This window comes from Pseudophryne corroboree, chromosome 2, assembly GCF_028390025.1.
Source record: "Pseudophryne corroboree isolate aPseCor3 chromosome 2, aPseCor3.hap2, whole genome shotgun sequence".
NCBI lineage: Eukaryota > Metazoa > Chordata > Amphibia > Anura > Myobatrachidae > Pseudophryne > Pseudophryne corroboree.
In genome coordinates this window covers 1,014,221,891-1,014,248,820 of record NC_086445.1, presented here as the reverse complement: position 1 = coordinate 1,014,248,820, position 26,930 = coordinate 1,014,221,891, and the positions used below count along the sequence as shown (strand labels likewise).

At 45.0% G+C, this 26,930-nt stretch overlaps 2 protein-coding genes across 8 annotated transcripts in view; both read right to left on the bottom strand.

Annotated features, from left to right (window-relative positions):
- The window catches only part of LOC135050278 (integumentary mucin C.1-like), a 545,228-nt gene that overhangs the window by 177,250 nt on the left and 341,048 nt on the right, over positions 1-26,930 (bottom strand). The gene's annotated exons all lie outside the window — the stretch shown is intronic.
- LOC135050284 (integumentary mucin C.1-like) lies at positions 1,973-25,173 on the bottom strand. The gene is made up of 4 exons (XM_063956681.1): positions 24,906-25,173; positions 24,399-24,548; positions 20,197-20,346; positions 1,973-3,043 (listed from the first exon to the last, which is right to left on the bottom strand). The coding sequence occupies exons 1-4, from the start codon at positions 25,099-25,101 to the stop codon at positions 2,910-2,912; spliced, it is 630 nt and encodes a 209-aa protein (XP_063812751.1). The 5' UTR covers positions 25,102-25,173; the 3' UTR covers positions 1,973-2,909.

The following is a 26,930-nucleotide window of genomic DNA, read 5'->3' as shown; positions in this document are numbered from 1 at the left end:
GCTTCTGCACTAGGAGGAAGTGGTTCTTGATCTTTCCATATTTTATCCTCTAAATTTTTGTTCTCCATTTTTTTTTCTGGAGTAATATAACACAATATGCGGCACAGCAGCACTGGACATATGGCAGCAGAGTATACCACTGTGACTGCCTGGTCACTGGACTGACTGATGCACAGGACACTACCACTGATCTGATGCAGGACAACACAGCAACACTGTAAGGGACTTATACAGCAGCACTGGATATATGGCAGCAAGAGGACACAGCCACTGTGACTGGACAAATGCAGCACAAGAAACAGACACTGAGGACACAGAGAACAGACACTTCCTCTCTCTACACTCTTCAATGCTGGAGTGAAAATGGCAGGGACACACGGCTCCTTATATGGAATCAAAATCCCGTGATAATCCGACAGAGGGATGACGACATTTTGCCTCATTCTGGTTTCAGAGTCAGGCGGGAAAACCAGAGTCTGACTTTCATCCGGAAACAGAGCATAAAGTCCGGAAGGGTTTGGTTCTTTGAGAACTGAACCCGCTCATCTCTAGTTAAATTTCATTATGTCTATTTTTTTGTTGTTGTTGCAAGAAGTAAACTTTCAAAACATAGCTATTGTGTGATGATTTTATTAAACAATCTTACATTTTTTCTATGTTATCTAGCCTCTTTTTTCGTATATCTCTATCTTTTTACTACATTTCATTTGTGTGTCTTCTCTTTTTCTGTTGGATTAACATCACAATTTTAAAATACTATCTTTAAAAATATTTAGTATTTTAAAATAGTATTGAGTGTATTGTGCAAATAGGACAAAACCTTTTTTGATGAAATGTTTGTTGCCTTAATTGCTGAATGTTATTGAACTATTAGGTTGTCAAACTCTTCAATTTGCAGCGTTTGATCACTTAATTGTTCAACATTTGGGTGTTTATTTTAAAATTCATTGAACCAAAGACTAACAAACCATGGTGGTCATTCCGAGTTGTTCGCTTGCTAGCTGTTTTTAGCAGCCGTGCAAACGCTATGCTGCCTCCCACTGATATTGTATTTTAGCTTAGCAGAAGTGCAAACGAAAGGATCGCAGAGCCGCGGCAAAGTTTTTTTGTGCAGTTTTAAAGTAGCTCAATACCTACTCAGCGCTTGCGATGACTTCAGACTGTTCAGTTGCTGTTTTGACGTCACAAATACGCCCTACATTCGCCCAGCCACACCTGCGTTTTTCCTGGCACGCCTACGTTTTTTCAAACACTCCCTGAAAACTGTCAGTTGACACCCAGAAACGCCCACTTCATATCAATCACTCTGCGGTCAGCAGTGCGACTGAAAAGCTTCGCTAGACCCTGTGTGAAACTATATCATTCGTTGTAATAGTACGTCGCGCATGCGCAGAAGTGGCTTTTTTTGCCTCATCGCTGCACAGCGAACGAATGCAGCTAGCGATCAACTCGGAATGACCACCATTGTGCAATTGTTTGCAAACTTATGATTGCAATGCACATGTACGACAAGCTCCATGATGCAGGCGGATCAATTTGCAACTATGCGAATGCATCGCTCCTGTATGATGTTAAATAGTAAACACCTTTTGTGAATTCGTACATAATAGGCATGTTTCTTTCTGTTAGCACACTTGTGTATGCTGCGTGTGCATGCATAGAACAGCAATCAGATCTGAATTAGTCCCTTTGTCTCCTACTCATTTGACTGTTATAGGATAACAAGTGCTCAATGTAGTGATTGCAACTAAAATGTCTTGTGGCACCTGAGTCACTATACCAGCAATTCTTTAATTGTGTCTATACAATGCTTTATGTCATTTGTCAGTGGTTTGACCTTAGTATTTATTTTAATGAAGCTTAATCAGAGGGAGAGTGTGTCCAGGAGTTGAATTAGTAAGCAGTAAGTTAGAGTCTTGCAGAAGTCAGATGTGTTTATGGTGTGGAATAAAATCACACAGAGCCAGAATAGTACATTAAGGACTTGTTTATATATTTGATTACACAAATTTGATTTGTAGGGTGAAGAATGTTGGGAATCAATGTACTGAAAGAAAATCCACATATACAGTATGACTACAAAACATGGATATTACATATAATGCTGTAACACTTATAGAAAAGTTCAATTTTTATTATAAACTTCGATAAGCAATAAAGGACAGCTCTCTAGGTTACTAAAAAAAAAAAAAAAAAAAAAAAAAAAAAATCTAAAGATCAGAAAAATAATAATAAAAAGCACACGGAACCAGGATGCTGTCTGTATGGAGACTCCGGTGATTGTTACGAACTGGTTGTACCGAGTATTTGTGAGAAACACATTATTGTAACATATAGGCAGGTTTTACCTTCAGAAAATACATTCTTCTAAGATGTGTGCAACTACAGGGCTACAGTGACCTCGCACTGGGCCGAGTACTGGAGGGGGTCATGGACAAATCCGGGAAGTATGTACGACTTTGATTTGTTGTAAATATACAACAGGAAACATGTCTGTGTAATGTTATACATACAGTACAGTCAGGTAAATGCAGCCCCCTTTTCCAAGGCTTTTTCTAAACCATGTAGCACTGTATGATAAATATGTAGGGGATAATTTAATTCAGCACAAAGTTTGGCTGCGCACACCACAGTATTTTCTGGCAGCCAATCATTGCTAATTTTCAAACACACCTCTATGGGGTATAAGGGAAAATGAATGATGTTACAGCCATGTAGTGTCTTCACATGAATGTTGCACTTTGCATTGTTGATAGACTCCACCAGTAAGCCCCATCATATGATTTATACGATTATACAATTCTATTTAATAAAACTCAATTATAATACACAAGAACTCAAACTATTAGTTTAAACAGATTGTGACTGTCTCCAATGGGTGATACATTATGTGCATTACCGTTAGTATTTTATTTATATCCATAGAAGCACCAGATGGTCTCAGGAATACTGGAGTCGAAACAGCAGCCTCTAGCCAGACAGTCCTTGGAGCTGATGTTGGGATATCCGCAGTCTTTCCTCAGCTTGGGGCTCACAGAGCATCCTGCACACAACAGAAAACACAATGTCAGAGGGTAGAGAGCTGCCCACATAGATGGTCACAGAGGGTCAGACACTCCCTGCCCAATGACACCGACCCCCCCCATGCTGTACCACTTCTAGCCAAAGGACAGACAGTCTTCTGATAATTTGTTACCCTGTGTCTCAGGCACAGAACAAGTACTGTAAGTTCCGCTGAGCAGAGCAAAAGAATTCTACAAAAGTTCAGGGTAGAGATGTATGTGTTACTGTGAGGTGTGTATGAGTATGTGTGGGTGAGTACGAGTACAGGTGTGGTAAGTGTGATATGCGTGATCTTGCCTGTGCACATAAATATATTAATAGTGATAACATTTGTATTCCCACCATGAACAATTACAAGAACAGCTTTATGAAATACAGTATCTGCAATGTATGTTCAATGTTATTGCCAGGAAGTCAGTCTGAATATGTCATACCTCCCAACTGTCCCAATTTTCATGGAACTGTCACACTGTCCCAACCGTGGGCTGCAGTGTCCCGCAGGGAGGAGGGGGGGCACAGTTTGGAGGCTTCTGTCACACTGGAGAATAGACGCTGTGCGCATGCGCACAGCATCTATTCATGGGATACAGAGGGAGCGGTGGCATGTCAGCAGCTCATAGAATGCTGGACATGCCCACTAAGTGATGAAAATGGGGGTGGCTTGCAATTAAGGCCCTTTCTGCTAAGCCTTCCAATAGGCCACACCCTTTTTTCAGACAGACATGCTACACATGCACAGGTGTCCCTTTCCATGGGATTCTAATGTTGGAGGCATGCATAAACTCTACACACATAGGGGCTGATTCAGAGTCATATGCAATTCAGCTGCATTGCATCTTTGAAGATCGATGCATATCTCTAACTATAGTCAGAGTCACCTGCATCTATGTGATGGCACCAGCCCCTATACATCCATGTGTGACAGTGGCTGCCATCACTATTACCAGCCCTATTCTTGGTGTAAGATCAGTGCGAAGTCACCTGGATCTCTGGATACGCTCAGCCCTGAATATCTCACAATTCCACCTCCCACAGCGCACTTATCCCATGTGTGAGGGCCCCTGTACCCACCCAGTGTCACTCATTTAGAAGATACGGCTCAGTCATGTATGACCCCGAGTATCAGGTCTGCAGGGGTGTGTATGCTCATTTCATACACAGTGCAAAATATTGCAGATACGGTTGCTTGTACTGTATACAGTTTTGAGGGGGGGAAAAAAACAACCCCCCCCCAAAACAAAAAAAAAATCCCAAACCACCCCTCCCAAAAAAAAAAAAAAAAAAAACAACAACAACACCACACCATTTAACCCTGGGAACACTTGAATTAAAACAGCAGCCTCTGGAATAGCATTCTTGGGAAAACCCCAATCTTCACGCTCTTTTATGCCCACACTGCAGATGCAGCCAAGCTCACCGTGACTACACCTGCGCTAAATGTGCACACCTGGTGGGGCTAGGCATATACTGTCTGGTCATGGCCAAGAATAAGGGTAACAAGCAAAACTTACAGCTATGGGCATAATTCATATTTGTGCACCATCAATTCTAATCAATAGCACTACATGCGCCCACTCTACCACTGCACTCTATACTCTACCTGTGCTTTTGGGGTAAAACCACCATTTATCCCCAGGAACACTTGAATTACAGCAGCAGCCTCTGGGATAACATTCCTTAGCGCTTTTCATGATTGGACGCCATTCTGATGCCAGAACGTGCATAACTGCAAATATTGTATTGATCAATGTCTGCAAATGCCCTGTGTGTGGTTATGTATAAACCCTGTGTGAAAAGGTCATAGGAGACATCAGCCTGACGTGCTACTGCTCCCATGCTGATCTTAAAAGGGGAGGTGTCATGATCCAGGCTGTTTCAAGTAGGAATAGGCCTGTTAATAAGTAGTGTGATATTTAGAGATGAGCGGGTTCGGTTTCTTTGAATCCGAACCCGCACGAACTTCACTTTTTTTTTCACGGGTCCGAGCGACTCGGATCTTCCCGCCTTGCTCGGTTAACCCGAGCGCGCCCGAACGTCATCATGACGCTGTCGGATTCTCGCGAGACTCGGATTCTATATAAGGAGCCGCGCGTCGCCGCCATTTTCACACATGCATTGAGATTGATAGGGAGAGGACGTGGCTGGCGTCCTCTCCATTAGAATAGATTAGAAGAGAGAGAGAGAGAGAGAGAGAGAGAGAGAGAGAGAGAGAGAGAGAGAGAGAGAGAGAGAGAGAGAGAGAGAGAGAGAGAGAGAGAGAGAGAGAGAGAGAGAGAGAGAGAGAGAGAGAGAGAGAGAGAGATTGTGCAGACAGAGTTTACCACAGTGACCAGTGCAGTTGTTGTTAAGTTAACTTTTATTTAATATATCCGTTCTCTGCTATATCCGTTCTCTGCCTGAAAAAAACGATACACAGCAGTCACACAGTGTGACTCAGTCTGTGTGCACTCAGCTCAGCCCAGTGTGCTGCACATCAATGTATAAAAGCTTATAATAATTGTGGGGGAGACTGGGGAGCACTGCAGGTTGTTATAGCAGGAGCCAGGAGTACATAATATTATATTAATTTAAAATTAAACAGTGCACACTTTTGCTGCAGGAGTGCCACTGCCAGTGTGACTAGTGGTGACCAGTGCCTGACCACCAGTATAGTAGTATATTGTTGTATACTATCTCTTTATCAACCAGTCTATATTAGCAGCAGACACAGTACAGTGCGGTAGTTCACGGCTGTGGCTACCTCTGTGTCGGCAGTCGGCACTCGGCAGGCAGTCCGTCCATCCATAATTGTATAATTATATACCACCTAACCGTGGTATTTTTTTTTCTCTCTTTATACCGTCGTCATAGTCATACTAGTTGTTACGAGTATACTACTATCTCTTTATCAACCAGTGTACAGTGCGGTAGTTCACGGCTGTGGCTACCTCTGTGTCGGCAGTCGGCAGGCAGTCCGTCCATCCATAATTGTATTATTATAATATATACCACCTAACCGTGGTTTTTTTTTCATTCTTTATACCGTCATAGTGTCATACTAGTTGTTACGAGTATACTACTATCTCTTTATCAACCAGTGTACAGTGCGGTAGTTCACGGCTGTGGCTACCTCTGTGTCGGCACTCGGCAGGCAGTCCGTCCATCCATAATTGTATTATAATATATACCACCTAACCGTGGTTTTTTTATACCACCTAACCGTGGCAGTCCGTCCATAATTGTATACTAGTATCCAATCCATCCATCTCCATTGTTTACCTGAGGTGCCTTTTAGTTCTGCCTATAAAATATGGAGAACAAAAAAAAGTTGAGGTTCCAAAATTAGGGAAAGATCAAGATCCACTTCCACCTCGTGCTGAAGCTGCTGCCACTAGTCATGGCCGAGACGATGAAATGCCAGCAACGTCGTCTGCCAAGGCCGATGCCCAATGTCATAGTACAGAGCATGTCAAATCCAAAACACCAAATATCAGTAAAAAAAGGACTCCAAAACCTAAAATAAAATTGTCGGAGGAGAAGCGTAAACTTGCCAATATGCCATTTACCACACGGAGTGGCAAGGAACGGCTGAGGCCCTGGCCTATGTTCATGGCTAGTGGTTCAGCTTCACATGAGGATGGAAGCACTCAGCCTCTCGCTAGAAAACTGAAAAGACTCAAGCTGGCAAAAGCACCGCAAAGAACTGTGCGTTCTTTGAAATCCCAAATCCACAAGGAGAGTCCAATTGTGTCGGTTGCGATGCCTGACCTTCCCAACACTGGACGTGAAGAGCATGCGCCTTCCACTATTTGCATGCCCCCTGCAAGTGCTGGAAGGAGCACCCGCAGTCCAGTTCCTGATAGTCAGATTGAAGATGTCAGTGTTGAAGTACACCAGGATGAGGAGGATATGGGTGTTGCTGGCGCTGGGGAGGAAATTGACCAGAAGGATTCTGATGGTGAGGTGGTTTGTTTAAGTCAGGCACCCGGGGAGACACCTGTTGTCCGTGGGAGGAATATGGCCGTTGACATGCCAGGTGAAAATACCAAAAAAATCAGCTCTTCGGTGTGGAGGTATTTCACCAGAAATGCGGACAACAGGTGTCAAGCAGTGTGTTCCCTTTGTCAAGCTGTAATAAGTAGGGGTAAGGACGTTAACCACCTCGGAACATCCTCCCTTATACGTCACCTGCAGCGCATTCATAATAAGTCAGTGACAAGTTCAAAAACTTTGGGTGACAGCGGAAGCAGTCCACTGACCAGTAAATCCCTTCCTCTTGTAACCAAGCTCACGCAAACCACCCCACCAACTCCCTCAGTGTCAATTTCCTCCTTCCCCAGGAATGCCAATAGTCCTGCAGGCCATGTCACTGGCAAGTCTGACGAGTCCTCTCCTGCCTGGGATTCCTCCGATGCATCCTTGCGTGTAACGCCTACTGCTGCTGGCGCTGCTGTTGTTGCCGCTGGGAGTCGATGGTCATCCCAGAGGGGAAGTCGTAAGCCCACTTGTACTACTTCCAGTAAGCAATTGACTGTTCAACAGTCCTTTGCGAGGAAGATGAAATATCACAGCAGTCATCCTACTGCAAAGCGGATAACTGAGTCCTTGACAACTATGTTGGTGTTAGACGTGCGTCCGGTATCCGCCGTTAGTTCACAGGGAACTAGACAATTTATTGAGGCAGTGTGCCCCCGTTACCAAATACCATCTAGGTTCCACTTCTCTAGGCAGGCGATACCGAGAATGTACACGGACGTCAGAAAAAGACTCACCAGTGTCCTAAAAAATGCAGTTGTACCCAATGTCCACTTAACCACGGACATGTGGACAAGTGGAGCAGGGCAGGGTCAGGACTATATGACTGACAGCCCACTGGGTAGATGTATGGACTCCCGCCGCAAGAACAGCAGCGGCGGCACCAGTAGCAGCATCTCGCAAACGCCAACTCTTTCCTAGGCAGGCTACGCTTTGTATCACCGCTTTCCATAATACGCACACAGCTGAAAACCTCTTACGGCAACTGAGGAAGATCATCGCGGAATGGCTTACCCCAATTGGACTCCTGTGGATTTGTGGCATCGGACAACGCCAGCAATATTGTGTGTGCATTAAATATGGGCAAATTCCAGCACGTCCCATGTTTTGCACATACCTTGAATTTGGTGGTGCAGAATTTTTTAAAAAAACGACAGGGGCGTGCAAGAGATGCTGTCGGTGGCCAGAAAAATTGCGGGACACTTTCGGCGTACAGGCACCACGTACAGAAGACTGGAGCACCACCAAAAACTACTGAACCTGCCCTGCCATCATCTGAAGCAAGAAGTGGTAACGAGGTGGAATTCAACCCTCTATATGCTTCAGAGGTTGGAGGAGCAGCAAAAGGCCATTCAAGCCTATACAATTGAGCACGATATAGGAGATGGAATGCACCTGTCTCAAGTGCAGTGGAGAATGATTTCAACGTTGTGCAAGGTTCTGATGCCCTTTGAACTTGCCACACGTGAAGTCAGTTCAGACACTGCCAGCCTGAGTCAGGTCATTCCCCTCATCAGGCTTTTGCAGAAGAAGCTGGAGGCATTGAAGAAGGAGCTAACACGGAGCGATTCCGCTAGGCATGTGGGACTTGTGGATGCAGCCCTTAATTCGCTTAACAAGGATTCACGGGTGGTCAATCTGTTGAAATCAGAGCACTACATTTTGGCCACCGTGCTCGATCCTAGATTTAAAGCCTACCTTGGATCTCTCTTTCCGGCAGACACAGGTCTGCTGGGGTTGAAAGACCTGCTGGTGACAAAATTGTCAAGTCAAGCGGAATGCGACCTGTCAACATCTCCTCCTTCACATTCTCCCGCAACTGGGGGTGCGAGGAAAAGGCTCAGAATTCCGAGCCCACCCGCTGGCGGTGATGCAGGGCAGTCTGGAGCGACTGCTGATGCTGACATCTGGTCCGGACTGAAGGACCTGACAACGATTACGGACATGTCGTCTACTGTCACTGCATATGATTCTCTCAACATTGATAGAATGGTGGAGGATTATATGAGTGACCGCATCCAAGTAGGCACGTCACACAGTCCGTACTTATACTGGCAGGAAAAAGAGGCAATTTGGAGGCCCTTGCACAAACTGGCTTTATTCTACCTAAGTTGCCCTCCCACAAGTGTGTACTCCGAAAGAGTGTTTAGTGCCGCCGCTCACCTTGTCAGCAATCGGCGTACGAGGTTACATCCAGAAAATGTGGAGAAGATTATGTTCATTAAAATGAATTATAATCAATTCCTCCGCGGAGACATTGACCAGCAGCAATTGCCTCCACAAAGTACACAGGGAGCTGAGATGGTGGATTCCAGTGGGGACGAATTGATAATCTGTGAGGAGGGGGATGTACACGGTGATATATCGGAGGGTGAAGATGAGGTGGACATCTTGCCTCTGTAGAGCCAGTTTGTGCAAGGAGAGATTAATTGCTTCTTTTTTGGGGGGGTCCAAACCAACCCGTCATATCAGTCACAGTCGTGTGGCAGACCCTGTCACTGAAATGATGGGTTGGTTAAAGTGTGCATGTCCTGTTTTGTTTATACAACATAAGGGTGGGTGGGAGGGCCCAAGGATAATTCCATCTTGCACCTCTTTTTTCTTTTCTTTTTCTTTGCATCATGTGCTGTTTGGGGAGGGTTTTTTGGAAGGGACATCCTGCGTGACACTGCAGTGCCACTCCTAGATGGGCCCGGTGTTTGTGTCGGCCACTAGGGTCGCTAATCTTACTCACACAGCTACCTCATTGCGCCTCTTTTTTTCTTTGCGTCATGTGCTGTTTGGGGAGGGTTTTTTGGAAGGGCCATCCTGCGTGACACTGCAGTGCCACTCCTAGATGGGCCCGGTGTTTGTGTCGGCCACTAGGGTCGCTAATCTTACTCACACAGCTACCTCATTGCGCCTCTTTTTTTCTTTGCGTCATGTGCTGTTTGGGGAGGGTTTTTTGGAAGGGACATCCTGCGTGACACTGCAGTGCCACTCCTAGATGGGCCCGGTGTTTGTGTCGGCCACTAGGGTCGCTTATCTTACTCACACAGCGACCTCGGTGCAAATTTTAGGACTAAAAATAATATTGTGAGGTGTGAGGTATTCAGAATAGACTGAAAATGAGTGTAAATTATGGTTTTTGAGGTTAATAATACTTTGGGATCAAAATGACCCCCAAATTCTATGATTTAAGCTGTTTTTTAGTGTTTTTGGAAAAAAACACCCGAATCCAAAACACACCCGAATCAGACAAAAATAATTCGGTGAGGTTTTGCCAAAACGCGTTCGAACCCAAAACACGGCCGCGGAACCGAACCCAAAACCCGAAAAATTTCAGGCGCTCATCTCTAATATCAATATAGATGATACCAGGATTTCCGAGTGACGTATCAATGGATGTGATGCCAATGCATCTGGGTTATATCGAAATGGGCATGATTGAAATTTGTATTATTCCAATTGATGTATCAATGAACCAGTATGTACTAACTGTCTTTGGATATCAAATGGTTGAAGCTTGCTTGATCTGCTGGCATTTCATTGTAGCCACAGAACTCAGACACACTGACTGTTTAGGTGTGAAATTTAGTTTAATTACCCCAGAACCAGAGCTAGGGCCAGAGAGGTGTTAAGCCCTTCCTGCTCTGTGTCCTCTCAGAACTAGCCATTTGTTTACACAAGAACCATGGCCAGAGCTTCAGAGGAGAAGATAAGGCCATTTGCCCCTGAGAGTAGCCAGGAAGCCCAGTATGAGCTGACACTCAATATCTTCTATGGCTTATGGAAGGGTTAACAGTAACACTCCAGAGGGAGGGGGGGGGGGGGGGGGTTGAAGGGGCAGCATGTTTTTTTAAAATAGGAGAACCGCAGAGTATAAGTTGTGCATTATCAAAGAAGTGGGTCAGGAGAACATTCTGTCTCTGTAATGTCCTGATATATCTGAAGAGGCTTCACTTCACCCCATCGTTCTACTCTGCATGTGTGCTAGGATCGGTGGGTTTATCTCCCTATTTTTATTTTTTTGAAATGATCTTTTCTGCTGTGACTGACTTATTATATTCTTGTACCCATCTTTTTTCTGGAACAAGCTTTGAAGTGTTTTACTTGAATTAAATAATCAAATTTTAGATCTGGTTTCTGTTGTGTAGCCAACCCAACTCTATTAAAGAGGTGTTACCAAAATAATAATTCTTGGTGCAGGCAAAAGCAATAAGTTTGCCTTGGGTCATACCCTAAACATTTGTACTTTAGCTGGTGGCAGAGATTGTGTGAAATTGACGCACGTGCTCAGGTATCCAATAGCGGTGTCACATGGCAGGGATTTGCAGATTGGCGTATCTGGTGAATCGCCATGCCTAGGATCGTGACAGCGCTTATCCTGGGAAAAGCGCAATCTTCCCACCCTTTGATGTCCACACTACATTGCTGTTTCTGGATGGAGCAGAGCACACAACATCAGGACATAGGAAATATTACAATGCATGGCAAGAAAGTTGGGAGCTCTACTGCAAGTACTCTAACCCTTGACAGTGCCAAATACATAATTGGCAACATTGCAAACATGTCCCAGATACATAGAATAAATAAGATTTTACTTACGGGTAAATCTATTTCTCGTAGTCCATAGTGGATGCTGGGGACTCCGTAAGGACCATGGGGAATAGACGGGCTCCGCAGGAGACAGGGCACTTTAAGAAAGAATTAGGAATACTGGTGTGCACTGGCTCCTCCCTCTATGTCCCTCCTCCAGACCTCAGTTAAGGAATCTGTGCCCGGAAGAGCTGACAGTACAAGGAAAGGATTTTGGAATCCAGGGTAAGACTCATACCAGTCACACCGTATAACTCGTGATAAACTTACCCAGTTAACAGTATGAACAACAGAGCATCAGATAAACCTGATGCAACCATAAAACAACCCTTATTTAAGCAATAACTATATACAAGTATTGCAGAAGAAGTCCGCACTTGGGACGGGCGCCCAGCATCCACTACGAGAAATAGATTTACCGGTAAGTAAAATCTTATTTTCTCTAACGTCCTAGTGGATGCTGGGGACTCCGTAAGGACCATGGGGATTATACCAAAGCACCCAAACGGGAGGGAGAGTGCAAATGACTCTGCAGCACCGAATGAGCAAATTCAAGGTCCTCCTCAGCCAGGGTATCAAACTTGTAGAACTTTGCAAAGGTGTTTGAACCCGACCAAGTAGCCGCTCGGCAAAGCTGTAATGCCGAGACCCCTCGGGCAGCCGCCCAAGAAGAGCCCACCTTCCTTGTGGAATGGGCTTTTACAGATTTTGGAGGTGGCAAGACAGCCGCAGAATGAGCCTGCTGAATCGTGTTACAGATCCAGCGAGCAATAGTCTGCTTTGAAGCAGGAGCACCCAGCTTGTTGGATGCATACAGGATAAACAGCGACTCAGTTTTCCAGACTCTAGCCGTTCTGGCTACATAAACCTTCAAAGCCCTGACTACATCCAGTAACTCGGAATCCTCCAAGTCACGCGTAGCCACAGGCACCACAATAGGTTGGTTCATATGAAAAGATGACATCACTTTTGGCAGAAATTGCGGACGAGTCCGCAATTCTGCCCTATCCATATGGAAAACCAGATAGGGGCTTTTATGTGACAAAGCCGCCAATTCTGACACACGCCTCGCCGAAGCCAAGGCTAATAGCATGACCACCTTCCACGTGAGCTATTTTAACTCCACGGTTTTAAGTGGCTCAAACCAGTGTGATTACAGGAAACTCAACACCACGTTAAGATCCCAAGGTGCTACTGGAGGCACAAACGGGGGCTGAATATGCAGCACTCCCTTTACAAACGTCTGAACTTCAGGCAGAGAAGCCAGTTCTTTTTGAAAGAAAATGGATAAGGCCGAAATCTGGACCTTAATGGACCCCAAGTTTAGGGCCAAAGTCACTCCCGACTGTAGGAAGTGAAGGAAACGGCCCAGCTGGAATTCCTCTGTAGGGGCATTCCTGGCCTCACACCAAGCAACATATTTTCGCCATATACGGTGATAATGTTTAGCCGTCACGTCTTTCCTAGCCTTTATTAGCGTAGGAATAACCTCATCCGGAATCCCTTTTTCTGCTAGGATCCGGCGTTCAACCGCCATGCCGTCAAACGCAGCCGCGGTAAGTCTTGGAACAGACAGGGCCCCTGTTGCAACAGATCCTGCCTTAGAGGCAGAGGCCATGGGTCCTCTGTGAGCATTTCTTGCAGCTCTGGATACCAAGTCCTTCTTGGCCAATCCAGAACAATTAGTATTGTTCTCACTCCTCTTTTTCTTATGATTCTCAGTACCTTGGTTATGAGAGGAAGAGGAGGAAACACATAAACCGACTGGAACACCCACGGTGTCACTAGTGCGTCTACAGCTATCACCTGAGGGTCTCTTAACCTGGCGCAATACCTCTGTAGTTTTTTGTTGAGGCGAGATGCCATCATGTCCACCTGTGGCAGCTCCCACCGACTGGCAATCTGCGCGAAGACTTCTTGATGAAGTCCCCACTCTCCCGGGTGGAGGTCGTGCCTGCTGAGGAAGTCTGCTTCCCAGTTGTCCACTCCCGGAATGAACACTGCTGACAGTGCGCTCACGTGATTCTCTGCCCAGCGAAGAATTCTGGTGGCTTCCGCCATCGCCACCCTGCTCCTTGTGCCGCCTTGGCGGTTTACATGAGCCATTGCGGTGATGTTGTCTGATTGAATCAGCACCGATTGGTCGCGAAGCAGGGTCTCCTCTTGACTTAGGGCGTTGTATATGGCCCTTAGTTCCAGGATATTGATGTGAAGGCAAGTCTCCTGACTTGACCACAGACCCTGGAAGTTTCTTCCCTGTGTGACTGCCCCCCACCCTCGGAGGCTTGCATCCGTGGTCACCAGGACCCAGTCCTGAATGCCGAATCTGCGACCATTGAGAAGGTGAGCACTCTGCAGCCACCACAGAAGAGACACCCTGGCCCTGGGGGATAGGGTGATCAGCCGATGCATCTGTAGATGTGATCCGGACCACTTGTCCAACAGATCCCATTGAAAGGTCCTCGCATGGAACCTGCCGAAGGGAATGGTCTCGTATGATGCCACCATCTTCCCCAGGACTCGCATGCAGTGATGCACAGACATCCATTTTGGCTTCAAGAGGTCTCTGACCAGTGTCACGAGTTCTTGAGCCTTCTCCGTCGGGAGAAAAACCTTCTTCTGGTCTGTGTCCAGAATCATGCCCAGGAAGGGCAGACGCGTCGTAGGAATCAGCTGCGACTTTGGAATATTCAGAATCCAGCCGTGCTGTTGTAACACTTCCCGAGAGCGTGCTACGCTGATCAGTAACTGCTCTCTGGACCTCGCCTTTATGAGGAGATCGTCCAAGTATGGGATAATTGTGACTCCTTGCTTTCGCAGGAGCACCATCATTTCTGCCATTACCTTGGTAAATATTCTTGGTGCCGTGGAGAGACCAAACGGCAACGTCTGGAATTGGTAATGACAATCCTGTACCACGAATCTGAGGTACTCCTGATGAGGTGGATAAATGGGGACATGCAGGTAAGCATCCTTTATGTCCAGAGACACCATAAAATCCCCCTCTTCCAGGCTTGCAATGACCGCTCTGAGTGATTCCATCTTGAACCTTTTCAGGTAAATGTTCAGGGATTTTAAATTCAAAAAGGGTCTGACCGAACCGTCCGGTTTCGGTACCACAAACATTGTGGAATAGTAACCCCTTCCCTGTTGAAGGAGGGGAACCTTCACCACCACCTGCTGGAGATATAATTTGTGAATTGCCGCTAACACTATTTCCCTCTCCAAGGGGGAAGCTGGCAGGGCCGATTTGAGGTAACGGTGAGGGGGCATCACTTCGAATTCCAGCTTGTATCCCCGAGACACAATCTGTATAGCCCAGGGATCCACCCGTGAGCGAACCCACTGGTGGCTGAAATGTCGGAGACGCGCCCCCACCGATCCTGGCTCCACCTGTGGAGCCCCAGCGTCATGCGGTGGATTTAGTGGAAGCCGGGGAGGACTTCTGTTCCTGGGAACTAGCTGTATTGTGCAGCTTCTTTCCTCTACCCCTGCCTCTGGCAAGAAAGGACGCACCTCGGACTTTGCCTCTTTGCGATCGAAAGGACTGCATTTGGTAATACAGTGCTTACTTAGGTTGTGAGGGAATATATGGCAAAAAATTTGACTTCCCAGCCGTAGCTGTGGAAACTAGGTCCGAGAGACCGTCCCCAAACAATTCCTCACCCTTATAAGGTAAAACCTCCATGTGCTGTTTTGAGTCGGCATCACCTGTCCATTGCCGAGTCCACAGGACCCTTCTGGCCGAAATTGACATTGCATTTATTCTAGAGCCCAGTAGGGTAATATCTCTCTGGGCATCTCTCATATACAGGACAGCGTCTTTTATATGCCCCAGGGTCAGTAATATAGTATCCTTGTCCAAGGTATCAAGTTCCTCAGATAAAGTATCTGTCCATGCTGCGACAGCACTACACATCCAGGCCGATGCAATTGCCGGCCTTAGCAGAGTACCTGAATGTGCATAAATGGACTTCAGAATACCTTCCTGCTTTCTATCCGCAGGATCTTTTAGGGTGTCCGTATCCTGTGACGGTAGGGCTACCTTCTTAGATAAGCGCGTCAAAGCTTTGTCTACCCTAGGGGAGGATTCCCAGCGTAACCTGTCCGTTGGCGGGAAAGGATATGCCATAAGCAACCGTTTGGAAATCTGCACTTTCCTATCTGGAGATTCCCAAGCTTTTTCACATAACTCGTTTAACTCATGTGAAGGGGGAAAAGTCACCTCATGCCTTTTTTCCCCAAACATATAAACCCTCTTGTCAGGGACTGGGTTTTCCTCTGAGATGTGTAATACATCCTTCATTGCTATAATCATGTAGCGGATGGCTTTAGCCATTTTAGGCTGCAACTTTGCATCATCGCCATCGACACTGGAGTCAGAATCCGTGTCGACATCTGTGTAAACTATTTGGGTTGGTGGACGCTTCTGAGACCCTGACGTCCTCTGCGTTGTAGGGTCAGGCATGGGTTGAGACCCTGACTGTCCCAAGGCTTTATCCAACCTTTTATGCAATGAATTAACATTATCATTTAAAACCTTCCACATATCCATCCAATAGGGTGTCGGCGGCGATACCACATTCATCTGTACCTGCTCTGCTTCCACATAGCCTTCCTCGTCAAACATGTCGACACAAGTGTACCGACACACCACACACAGGGGATGCTCTATTTGAGGACAGAACCCCCACAAGGCCCTTTGGAGAGACAGAGAGAGTATGCCAGCACACACCCCAGCGCTATATGACCCAGGAATTACACTAACTTAGTGTTTACCCAGTAGCTGCTGTATATACTGATTTTGCGCTAAATTTATGTGCCCCCCCTCTCTTTTTACCCTCTTTCTACCGTGATTCTGCAGGGGAGAGCCCGGGGAGCTTCCTCTCAGCGGAGCTGTGGAGAGAAAATGGCGCTGGTGAGTGCTGAGGAAGAAGCCCCGCCCCCTCAACGGCAGGCTTCTGTCCTGCGATTTTGTGTAAAATAATGGCGGGGGTTCATGCATATATACAGTGCCCAACTGTATATATGCGCTTTTATGCCAAGAGGTACTTAATTGCTGCCCAGGGCGCCCCCCCCCCCCCCTGCACCCTACAGTGACCGGAGTGTGCGGGTTTAATGTGGGAGCAATGGCGCACAGCTGTGGTGCTGTGCGCTACCTCATATGAAGACTGGAGTCTTCTGCCGCCGCTTTCGAAGTCTTCTTGCTTCTCACGCCGGCTTCTGGCTCTGCGAGGGGGACGGCGGCGCGGCTCTGGGATCGGACGACCAAGGGTGCGTTCCTGTGTTCGATCCCTCTGGAGCTAATGGTGTCCAGTAGCATAAGAAGCATGACCTATCCACAGTGAGTAGGTCTGCTTCTCTCCCATCAGTCCCACGTAGCAGAGAGTCTGTTGCCAGCAGATCTCTGAAAAAAAAAAAAAAAAAAAACCTAACAAAATACTTTCTATTCAGCAAGCTCAGGAGAGCTCACTAAAGTGCACCCAGCTCGTCCGGGCACAGATTCAAACTGAGGTCTGGAGGAGGGACATAGAGGGAGGAGCCAGTGCACACCAGTATTTCGAATTCTTTCTTAAAGTGCCCTGTCTCCTGTGGAGCCTGTCTATTCCCCATGGTCCTTACGGAGTCCCCAGCATCCACTAGGACATTAGAGAAAAACTAATGTTTGATGAATCTGACTAATGATATTCTCATATCTAAATACTTATTTTCCACATAGAATAAGAAAAACACTAAGAATTGTACTCAATATTCAGAAAGGAGTTGTTGTGGATTTGGGATGCAGTGAAGATGCCAACTGTTGGGATTCCTGCAGTCGGATTGCTAACAGCTGGCAATCCATTAGTAGGTATAGCAGAAGGGTTATGCTTAGGGCTAGGCTGTGGGAAGGTGGTGTTAGGGACCACTGTGGGAGGTTAGGTGTTAAGCACTATGGGGGAATAGTTAGGATTAGGCTGCACAGAAGGTGATGTTAGGTTTAGGCACCACCGATGAGATGTTCGTGTCAGGCACTAAGAGGGAAGCAGAGGCAGAACTCTGGGAGGCAACGGAGTCATCTGCCGCCGGGCTCCTGCTCTGAAGGGGGCACCTCTCCTCCCATTCTGTGACATCAATGAATTAAGTTAATTGATAGCTGCCGCTGTCTTTTCAGTGGCCGACTTCCTCACTGGTCCCTGCACCTTACAAATCACACCCTCTTTATTATACTGAATATACACATTTTACAAGTGTCACACCCAGGATTAGAAACCACAACCTATTACACTGGAAGCAGACACCTTACTGATGAAGCAATTAGCTCCTGTATAGGAAATATGATAATTTTAACTATATGAAGATACTTCTCTGACAATTACACATAACTTCATATAGTTAGAATTCTCATGCTTTCTCTACAGGAGCAAATAGCTCCATCAGTAAAGTGTCCGCTGTTAGTGTAACAAGTCATGGGTTCTAATCCTGGGTATGACCGCTAAGAAATGTGCGATTTAAAATAAAAGACAATTAAATGTATAAATATAGTATATACATTTTTATACACACACACACACACACACACACACACACACACACACACACTTATCTTGATATAGGAAATAGGGGGGCACAAATATTTATCTTGCCTCCGGGCAACTGGGACGAACTTACGCCACTGGAGGGAAGGTTAAGATTAGGCTGCAGAAAGGGATGGTTAGTATTAGGATGTAGGGGAGAGAGAGAGGAACAGTCTTATATCCCCACTGTCAGGACTTACACTATTAGGATGCTGGCAATGGTATTCTGACTGCTGGCATCCCAACAGCTGGGTTATCCTACTGAATACATGGAGTTAATCAATTTATTTTTTTAAACTAGGGGAAATGGAAGGAAGAACAATTTCCAGATACTTTTCTTTATACCAGAGATTACCCCCTGGAACTTCACATCAGTAGGCAACTATGCATGAGTGGGCGGTGCTTCCTCTGTCCGCCCATTTGTGTGACATCAAGAAAGAGCATAACCGACAGTTATCCTGGGCATACACCATACAATTATCTGGCAGGCCATTTATCCAATCTGCATGGTTGGAATGAAAATCTTGTAATGTATAGGATCAGCTGTCAATCATTTGCTCCCAAACACTGGAAAATGGACAAAGTATTATACAATCAAACTTGTGAAACCCAAAATTTAACTAACTTGTTAAAATTACCTTTTTTGTCCATTTTCCAGTGTTTCAGAGTAAACGGTTGATTGTCATTTACCTTCATAGATTACCAGATTTCCATTCCAACCAGCGTTGGACAGATGGTCTGCCAGATAATTATATACTGTAGTGCATACAAGAGTCATAACTAGACCTCTTGGTACCCTGTAGCAGAGAGAATTGCCCCCCCCTCTCCCCCATTTTTCCAATAGGGACATAAGACACATACCTCATGGGGGAGGGGCATGACAAGATTGAGCCCAGAGAATTATTAGCATGTTCTATCTAGCTACCTATCCATCTCCTTTATTAAAGGACACATTTCAATAATCTGCCATACCGATAATTCAAACCTATAACCTGTTGAATTCTAATCAAACACCCTACTCATTGAGACACTATGAACACACTGGTATTTTGTAAACAAATAAACAATGTAATTAAGATCCATGCAGTGTGCAGCCACACATCCAATCTCTTGCAGACACACACACTACATAGATCTGCTTAGTTGCAATGCCGATTTTTTTTTTCACAATGTACACAGTAAGTTTCAAATGCAGATAATTCTAAACTAGAGAATTTTAACCCTTTCTATGCAAGGGCAAATAGCTTAATGAATAGATTGTCTGACTGCAATGCCACAAACAACTGGTTTGAATCCCAGACAGTGTGACTGAATAACAAAGAAGTCTTAAGTTGAGTTCATGAATGTTGTATAGGTATTAGCGACAGAAGGGGTCAGGGTAGGAGACAGGGGCAGCCAGGGGATGCTGGGCTTCAAAAATGGGGGTAGCTGCATGTGAAAGTAATTATAACAGATAATTGTCAAGTTCCACCAACAGTGCCCCCTACCCTGCAGCACCTTGTGCTGTGCCCCCTACACACACCTAGTTATGGCCCTGGTGCATACTCCGCTTTACTGATGGATCTATGTACCTGAAAGTCTTCATCACCCATGTACATCATGACTGAAGATTCCAATAGTTTATTATATGTTACTATTAAGTTGGATACACTAATAGTTTGTTCAATCTGGATGTTTGGAACAAAAATCTGCTAATATCTGGGAGCAAATGACAATCAACTATTTGCTCCTAAAGTCCCAAAAACATACAATAAAGATAGTTTGGATAAATGAAACGGATTTAACCAATTTATCTGAAAGATCATTTTTGAATGTTTTTCAGTGTTTGGGAGCAAATGGTCAATTGTCATTTACTGACACATATTACCAGATTTTTGTTTCAACTAGAAAAGATTGGACAGACACTAATCCAAGTGTGTATCCAGCTTAAGAGGTGTGAGCGTCATAACTATAATGACTTGTGAGTATCTATACAGCAGTTCCATACCTTGTGACTTGGAGAAGAAACACCAGTTAACCCCTGGAATGCTGGAGTCAAAGCAACAATTCCTCCTCTTACATTCTGCAGCACTTATTGTGGGGTAGCCACAATCCCTTCTGTTGTACGGTTCCACGTTGCATTGTTTCTTGTCACTTGCTGTTGATGCAGTAAGGAAACATCCAGAAGTTACAACAGCTTAATGTTTCTTTAATAAAATCACTATGCAATTTAGCTCCTTTGGTCAACTGATCATTTGGGTTCAGCAGTGTTAAAATTACAAAGTACAATAATTTTTTTTTTTTTTTTTTTTTTTAGGAACAGGTAAACTTTGAACAGCTGATAACAGGAAACTTCCACTTAAACAGCATTGTCTTATATACTGTCTGACCATGGCTAAGAATAAGGGATACACCAGATTAACTCTTAGCACTATGGGCCCAATTCAGTTTTGTGTGCCATCAAATCTGTTATCAATAGCACTACTTGCTCCCACTCTACCACTGCACTCTATACTCTACCTGTGCTTTTGGGGTGGACACTTTAATTAAGAGCAGCAGCCTCTGGAACAGGGCCATCTTTTCATATGGGCTCAACGGGCTCTTGCCCAAGGGCCCCAGGAGTATAAGGGCCCCAGTCTGATAGCCGAGGGTCCCCAGTTTCCTGAGCTACCAGATTTTTTAAAATTGGCCATGGAAACCAGAGTTTTCTGACTTGAAAGCAGTGGCCCCCATCCAAGCCTTTAAATTGCTCTTCCCTGCCAGATATCTCCGGTTCTGTCTGACGTAGAGTTTTCCTGAGTGAATATTCCAAAACCTGGTACTCTCCACTTTTGGTGGACACTGCCAGCTTGTCTCTACTATGCCCAAAACCAGAGATATCAGCCTTCCAGCAGCTGGTCCCTGCTCCACAGTTTTATATTTTCATTGGTGAATTGCTCTGGCTTCTGAGCTCTGAACCCCAAGTCCCCAGTACCTCCCAAAAGATGGGACTGTACTTTTTTTTAATCCCATTCGAACTTTAGATAACTGCAGTCAAGCAAGCTGCCCTCTCACCATAAAATTATGAATATTCTTCCCACTCAACTATCCACCCCCCCCCTACATATTAAACACCCCTTACCACCCTGGAAGCCATGTGCCAGGTCCCCTACAGTCAGCCCAATGCCCCCCTCTACAGTTTAGCCACATCTGTACAGTAAATTAGTAATTAGCAGAAATTACTGCTCCAGGTTCTACATGCTGAGCAGAAGATAGAACACCCCCTACCAACCGCGGGACATCAAATCTGCCACTGATATCACCACCCACCCCTACTGCTGGAGAATGGGTAGGGGTCCCAGTGCATTGCTGTGAACAGGGGTCTACACTGCTGTTAAGACAGCCCTGCTCTGGAATAGCATTACTTGGGGCTTATCCTGAGAAAAGTCCAATCTGCACACTCTGATATCCACACTGCATTGCTGTTTATCTGGATGGAGCAGAACACACATCAGGACATAGGAAATATTGTAAAGCATAATAAGAAAGTTGGGAGCTCTACTGCAAGGACTCTAACCCTTGACAGTGCCAAATACATAGGGCCTAATACAGATCTGATCGCAGCAGCAAATTTGTTAGCCAATGGGCAAAAACTATGTGCATTCCAGTTGGGGCAGATATAACATGTGCAGAGAGAGTTAGATTTGGGTGGGGTGTATTCAAACTGAAATCTAAGTTGTAGTGTAGAAATAGAGCAGCCAGTATTTACCCTGCACAGAAACAATACAATACACCCAAAGCTACCTCTGCAAATGTTATATCTGATTGACAAGCAGAGGCGGTCGCTGGGTGAGGGGGGTGGAACAGCTGCGTTTATCCGCTGTGTCGTGGTCTGACCAATGCAGGCGTGGCCGGACCGAACGGGGGCAGGCCGCAGCGGCATCACACACAGCCACAGCTGGCCGGGGAGCGATGAGTTGCTCCCGCCAGCACGCTAAAGCTGCACTGGTCGGGAGCTACTCTTGAAGTGCAAGGGCATCACCGCTGTGCGATGCTTTTGCACTTCTGCTGTGGGGTGGGGGTGGGGGGGCACTGACATGTGGGGCGGGATAGCCCTGTGCTGGGCGTCCCCCCGCATGTCAGTGTGAATGATCGTAGCTGTGCTAAATTTAGTACAGCTACGATCATCTTGGAATGACCCCCCATTGCTAGATGGATTATCAATACTTTCTGTATTCAGGCTCTCTCTCAATCCATTATACTAGCACTCACATAGAATACTTAGCCAGGTATCCTCCAGTCACACGTCTAGTAGCGGTACCAAAGGTGGCACTCCATAATAAAATGAAAAAACACTGCAAACCAGTGTTTATTATAACACCCCTTTCTTAAACCACCACTGCTCCATTAGTTGCTGTGCTGATCGCAAGCCAACAAAATTTGCTGCTGCAATCAGATCTGAATTACCCCCACAATTTGCAACATGTCCCGGATACATAGAAAACACCAATATTTGATGAATTGGACTTAAATTATATATTTTCACATGTAAATACATATATATATATATATATATATATATATATATATATATATATATATACACACACATATACACATATACACACACACACACACACACACACACACACACACACACACCTTACCACAGAGAATAAGAAAAACACTAAGAATTAATCTCAATATTCAGAAAGAGGAATTGTTGTGGAGTTGGGATGTAGTGAAGATTCCAGCTGTTGGGATTCCTGCAGTCAGATTGCCGACAGCTGGCAATCCATTTGTAGGTATAGCAGATGGGTAAAACCTCACTCATGGTGTTAAGGTTATGCACCACTGTGGGAGGTTAGGTTTTAACCACTATGGGGGGATGGTTAGGATTAGGCTGCATGGAAGGTGACATTATGTTTAGGCACCACAGATGGGATGTTAGTGTCAGGTTTAAGTGGGAAGGTTAGGGTTAGGCTACAGAAAGGGATGGTTAGTATTAGGGTGTAGTGGAGACAGGGGAACACTCAGAACTTACACTATCAGGATGCTGGCAATGGTATTCTGACTGGTGGAATCCCATCAGCTGGGATATCATACTGAATACATGGAGTTAAGTCAATTAAAAAAAGTTTAATTTTTTTTTTTTTTAAATAAATAGGGACAATGGAAGAGAAAACAGTTTCCAGATACTTTACTTAATACCCAAGACTGCCCCCTGGAACTTCACATAAGTTAGCAACTATGTATGAGTGGGCGGTGCTTACTCTCTGCCCACCAATTGTGTGACATCATACAAGAAGGCGCATAACTGACAATTATCTGGCAGGCTATCCATCCAATTTGGATTGTTGAAATTAAAATATGGTAATGTATAGGAGCAAATGTAAATTAACCATTTGCTCACATACACTGGAAAATGGACAAAGTACTATACAACCAAACTGGTTAAACCCAAATTTTAACCAAATTAGTTTGAAAGACCATTTGACCATTTTAGTGTTTGGGAGTAAATGGTTGATTGTCATTTGCACTCAGATACCAGATTTCCATTCCAACCAGCCAGTGTTGGACAGATGGTCTGCCAGATTTAGTGCACACCAAGCTTTACTGATGGATCTATGTACCTGGGAGGCTTTATCACCCATGTACCTCATGACTGAAAATTCCAATAATTATATATGTTACTGTTTAATTTAGATACATTAATATTTTCTGTCCAATATGGCTGTTTGGAACAACACTCTGCTAATATCTGGGAGCAATTGATAAACTATTTGCTCCTAAAGCATACTTGCCTACCTGACCCTCTCCATGAGGGAGAAAATGCTCTGTTCCTGGACTTTCCTGGTAACGTATGATTGCCATCACCTGTGGTGAAACACCTTTCTTATCCATTAACTAGCTCACCACAGGTGATGGCAATCATACATTACCAGGAAAGTCCAGGAACAGAGCATTTTCTCATGGAGAGGGTCAGGTAGGCAAGTATGTCCTAAAGTCCAGAAAAATTTATCTGAATGACCATTTTTGTATGGTTTTCCAGTGTTTGGGAGCAAATGGTCAAATTACATTTACTCCCATAAATTACCAGATTTTCATTTCAACTAGAAAAGATTGGACAGATAATCTGTGTGTAGGGTACTTCTGTGTGTATCCAGTTTAAGAGGTGTGAGCGTCTTATAAATATAATGGCTTGTGAGTAATTATACAGCAGCTCCGTACCTTGTGACTTGGAGTAGAAACACCAGTTAACTCCACGAATGCTGGAGTCAAAGCAACAATTCCTCTCCTTACAGTCCATAGCACTTATTGTGGGGTAGCCGCAATCCCTTCTGTTGTACGGTTCCACATTACATTGTTTCTTGTCACTTGCTGTTGCAGGAAGGAAACAACCAGAAGTTACAACAGCTTAAGGTTTCTTTTAAATAAAATGGGGCAATTTAGCGCCTTTGCTTAACTGGTCATTTGGGTTCAGCTGTGTTAAAAATCAAAGTATATTTTTTTTAGAAACAGTTAATCAGACAGTTGAACAAACTTTGAACAACAGCCGATAAGAAATTTCCCCTTCACCAATAGCATTTTCTTATATACAGTCAGACCATAGCGAAAAATAAGGGATACACAAGCAAAACTCTTAGCACTATGGGCCCAATTCAGGTTTGTGCATCATCAAATCTGTAATCCATCGCACTACATGCTCCCACTCTACCACTACACTCTATACTCTACCTGTGCTTTTGGGGTAAAAACACCATTTACCCCCAGGAACATTTGAATTAAAGCAGCAGCCTCTGGAATAGCATTCCTTAGCACTTATCCCAGGAAATCCACAATCTTCACGCTCTGTGATGTCCACATTGCATTGCTGTTTACCTGGATGGAGCAGAGCACACAGTACCAGGACATAGGAAATATTACAATGCATGATTAGAAAGTTGGGCTCTCTACCGCAAGGACTCTAACCCTTCACAGTGCCAAACACATAGGGACTAATTCAGATCTGACTGCAGCAGCAAATTTATTAGCCAATGGGCAAAACCATGTGTACTGCAGGGGGGCAGATGTAACATGTGCAGAATGAGTTAGATTTGGGTGGGGTGTGTTCAAACTAAAATCTAAATTGCAGGGTAAAAATAAAGCAGCCAGTATTTACCCTGCACTGAAACAATAAACCCACCCAAATCTAACTCTGCAAATGTTATATCTGCCCCTCTGCAGTGCACATGGTTTTGTCCATAGTTCCCAAATGCTGTCATTGCAGTCCAGGTTTTAAGGATATCCATGTTTGAGCACGGGTGACTTAATTAGTACTTCGGTCAATGTGAATTAACCATCTAGACTCAAGCATGGTTATCCTTGAAACCTGGGGGTATATTTACTAAAGTTCAATTTTGGATGATTTCAGACCGAGTTAAGAACAATCTTAATCGATGTTGAGCTTCCAGGTTAAAAACAACACACATTTACTAACATTTAAAAATGTATATAAAAGATCATCTATTCGTAAATGTTTGTTTTAACCTTGGAATCCCAACATCGATTAAGATCTTGATCTGAAGTTGACCAACATCGACCAAAAAGACCAAATCAACCTTTAAACATCTTAGTGATATTTGGTGGACCCCTTTCTTTGAAAGTAAAGCATTCATAACCTAGAACCAGAAATAACGACACTGAGACTTGAATTTTGGCAGAAAATTGCTAGCTATTTATTTGTCCCTATCCATTAGGAAACCTGTAATAAAGAAATTAATTTAATATGCCGCTCCAGCTGGCATATGGTGGCGGCCCAAAAGAACGGCTCAATTAATCTGAATTAACTTTAAATAACTAACCCTATAAATTTACTAAAACTTACTATAAACCGGTAATAGGTGACAACTCAACCCCCACAGTGACTACCCACCGCTCCTGGGTGCCCTGCCGCTGCCTTCCCGGACGGGTGGTCAAGCGGCCATAAGTCGATGGAGGTGAGTGCACCTAAACCACAACAAACTGTAAAAAACACTACAGTTTTCCCTACAATACAAAACTGCCGTTCTTTTCCGCCAACAGCGAAAGACTCATCCCCAAAGTCTTTCGCACCGCCACCATAAACCTACCCTAACTCCTGCAAAGCGAAACCTAGATCCTCCAGAAAAAACATCATCCCCTCATTGGATAGATGTACTCCATCGCGCCGGAAAAGGTGGCTGTCTCTGAACCGTATCCTCGGGTGGCGAACCACCCTCCCACCGTGGGACAGCACCCACTTTGCCACCGCTCCGTTCACCTTTTTCCGGGCCTCATCAATCTGGCGACCATCCGCCACACCCCTCCAACACAATCTTGGCACCATCATGGAAAAAACCAACACACAATTGGTCCATGCCGCGGTCACACTTGCCAGATCCTGTATCATGGCCCACCGCAGATCCAAGGATGTCCTCTTCCCCAGGTCGTTGCCACCTAGATGGACAACCAAAACCCTAGGGACTCCATGCTTGCTGGCCTGACTCACTAACCTACTCCTCAGCTCACCCCACATCATTCCTCGCCAGCCAAGCCATCTGACACCCTGTGTTCCTGGCAATGCCTGAGACCCTTCCGAGGCCACAAACCTGGCCGCCCAGTAAATGTAAGAGTGGCCAACCACCCAAATGGGCAAATAGTCTCCGAACCATCCTGAAGGGAAAAAGAGGGGTAGAATTGATTACTAGGAGGCTTATTAATTGTTTATACTGAAGGATCTGCCAAAAAAGAAAACTTTAGATC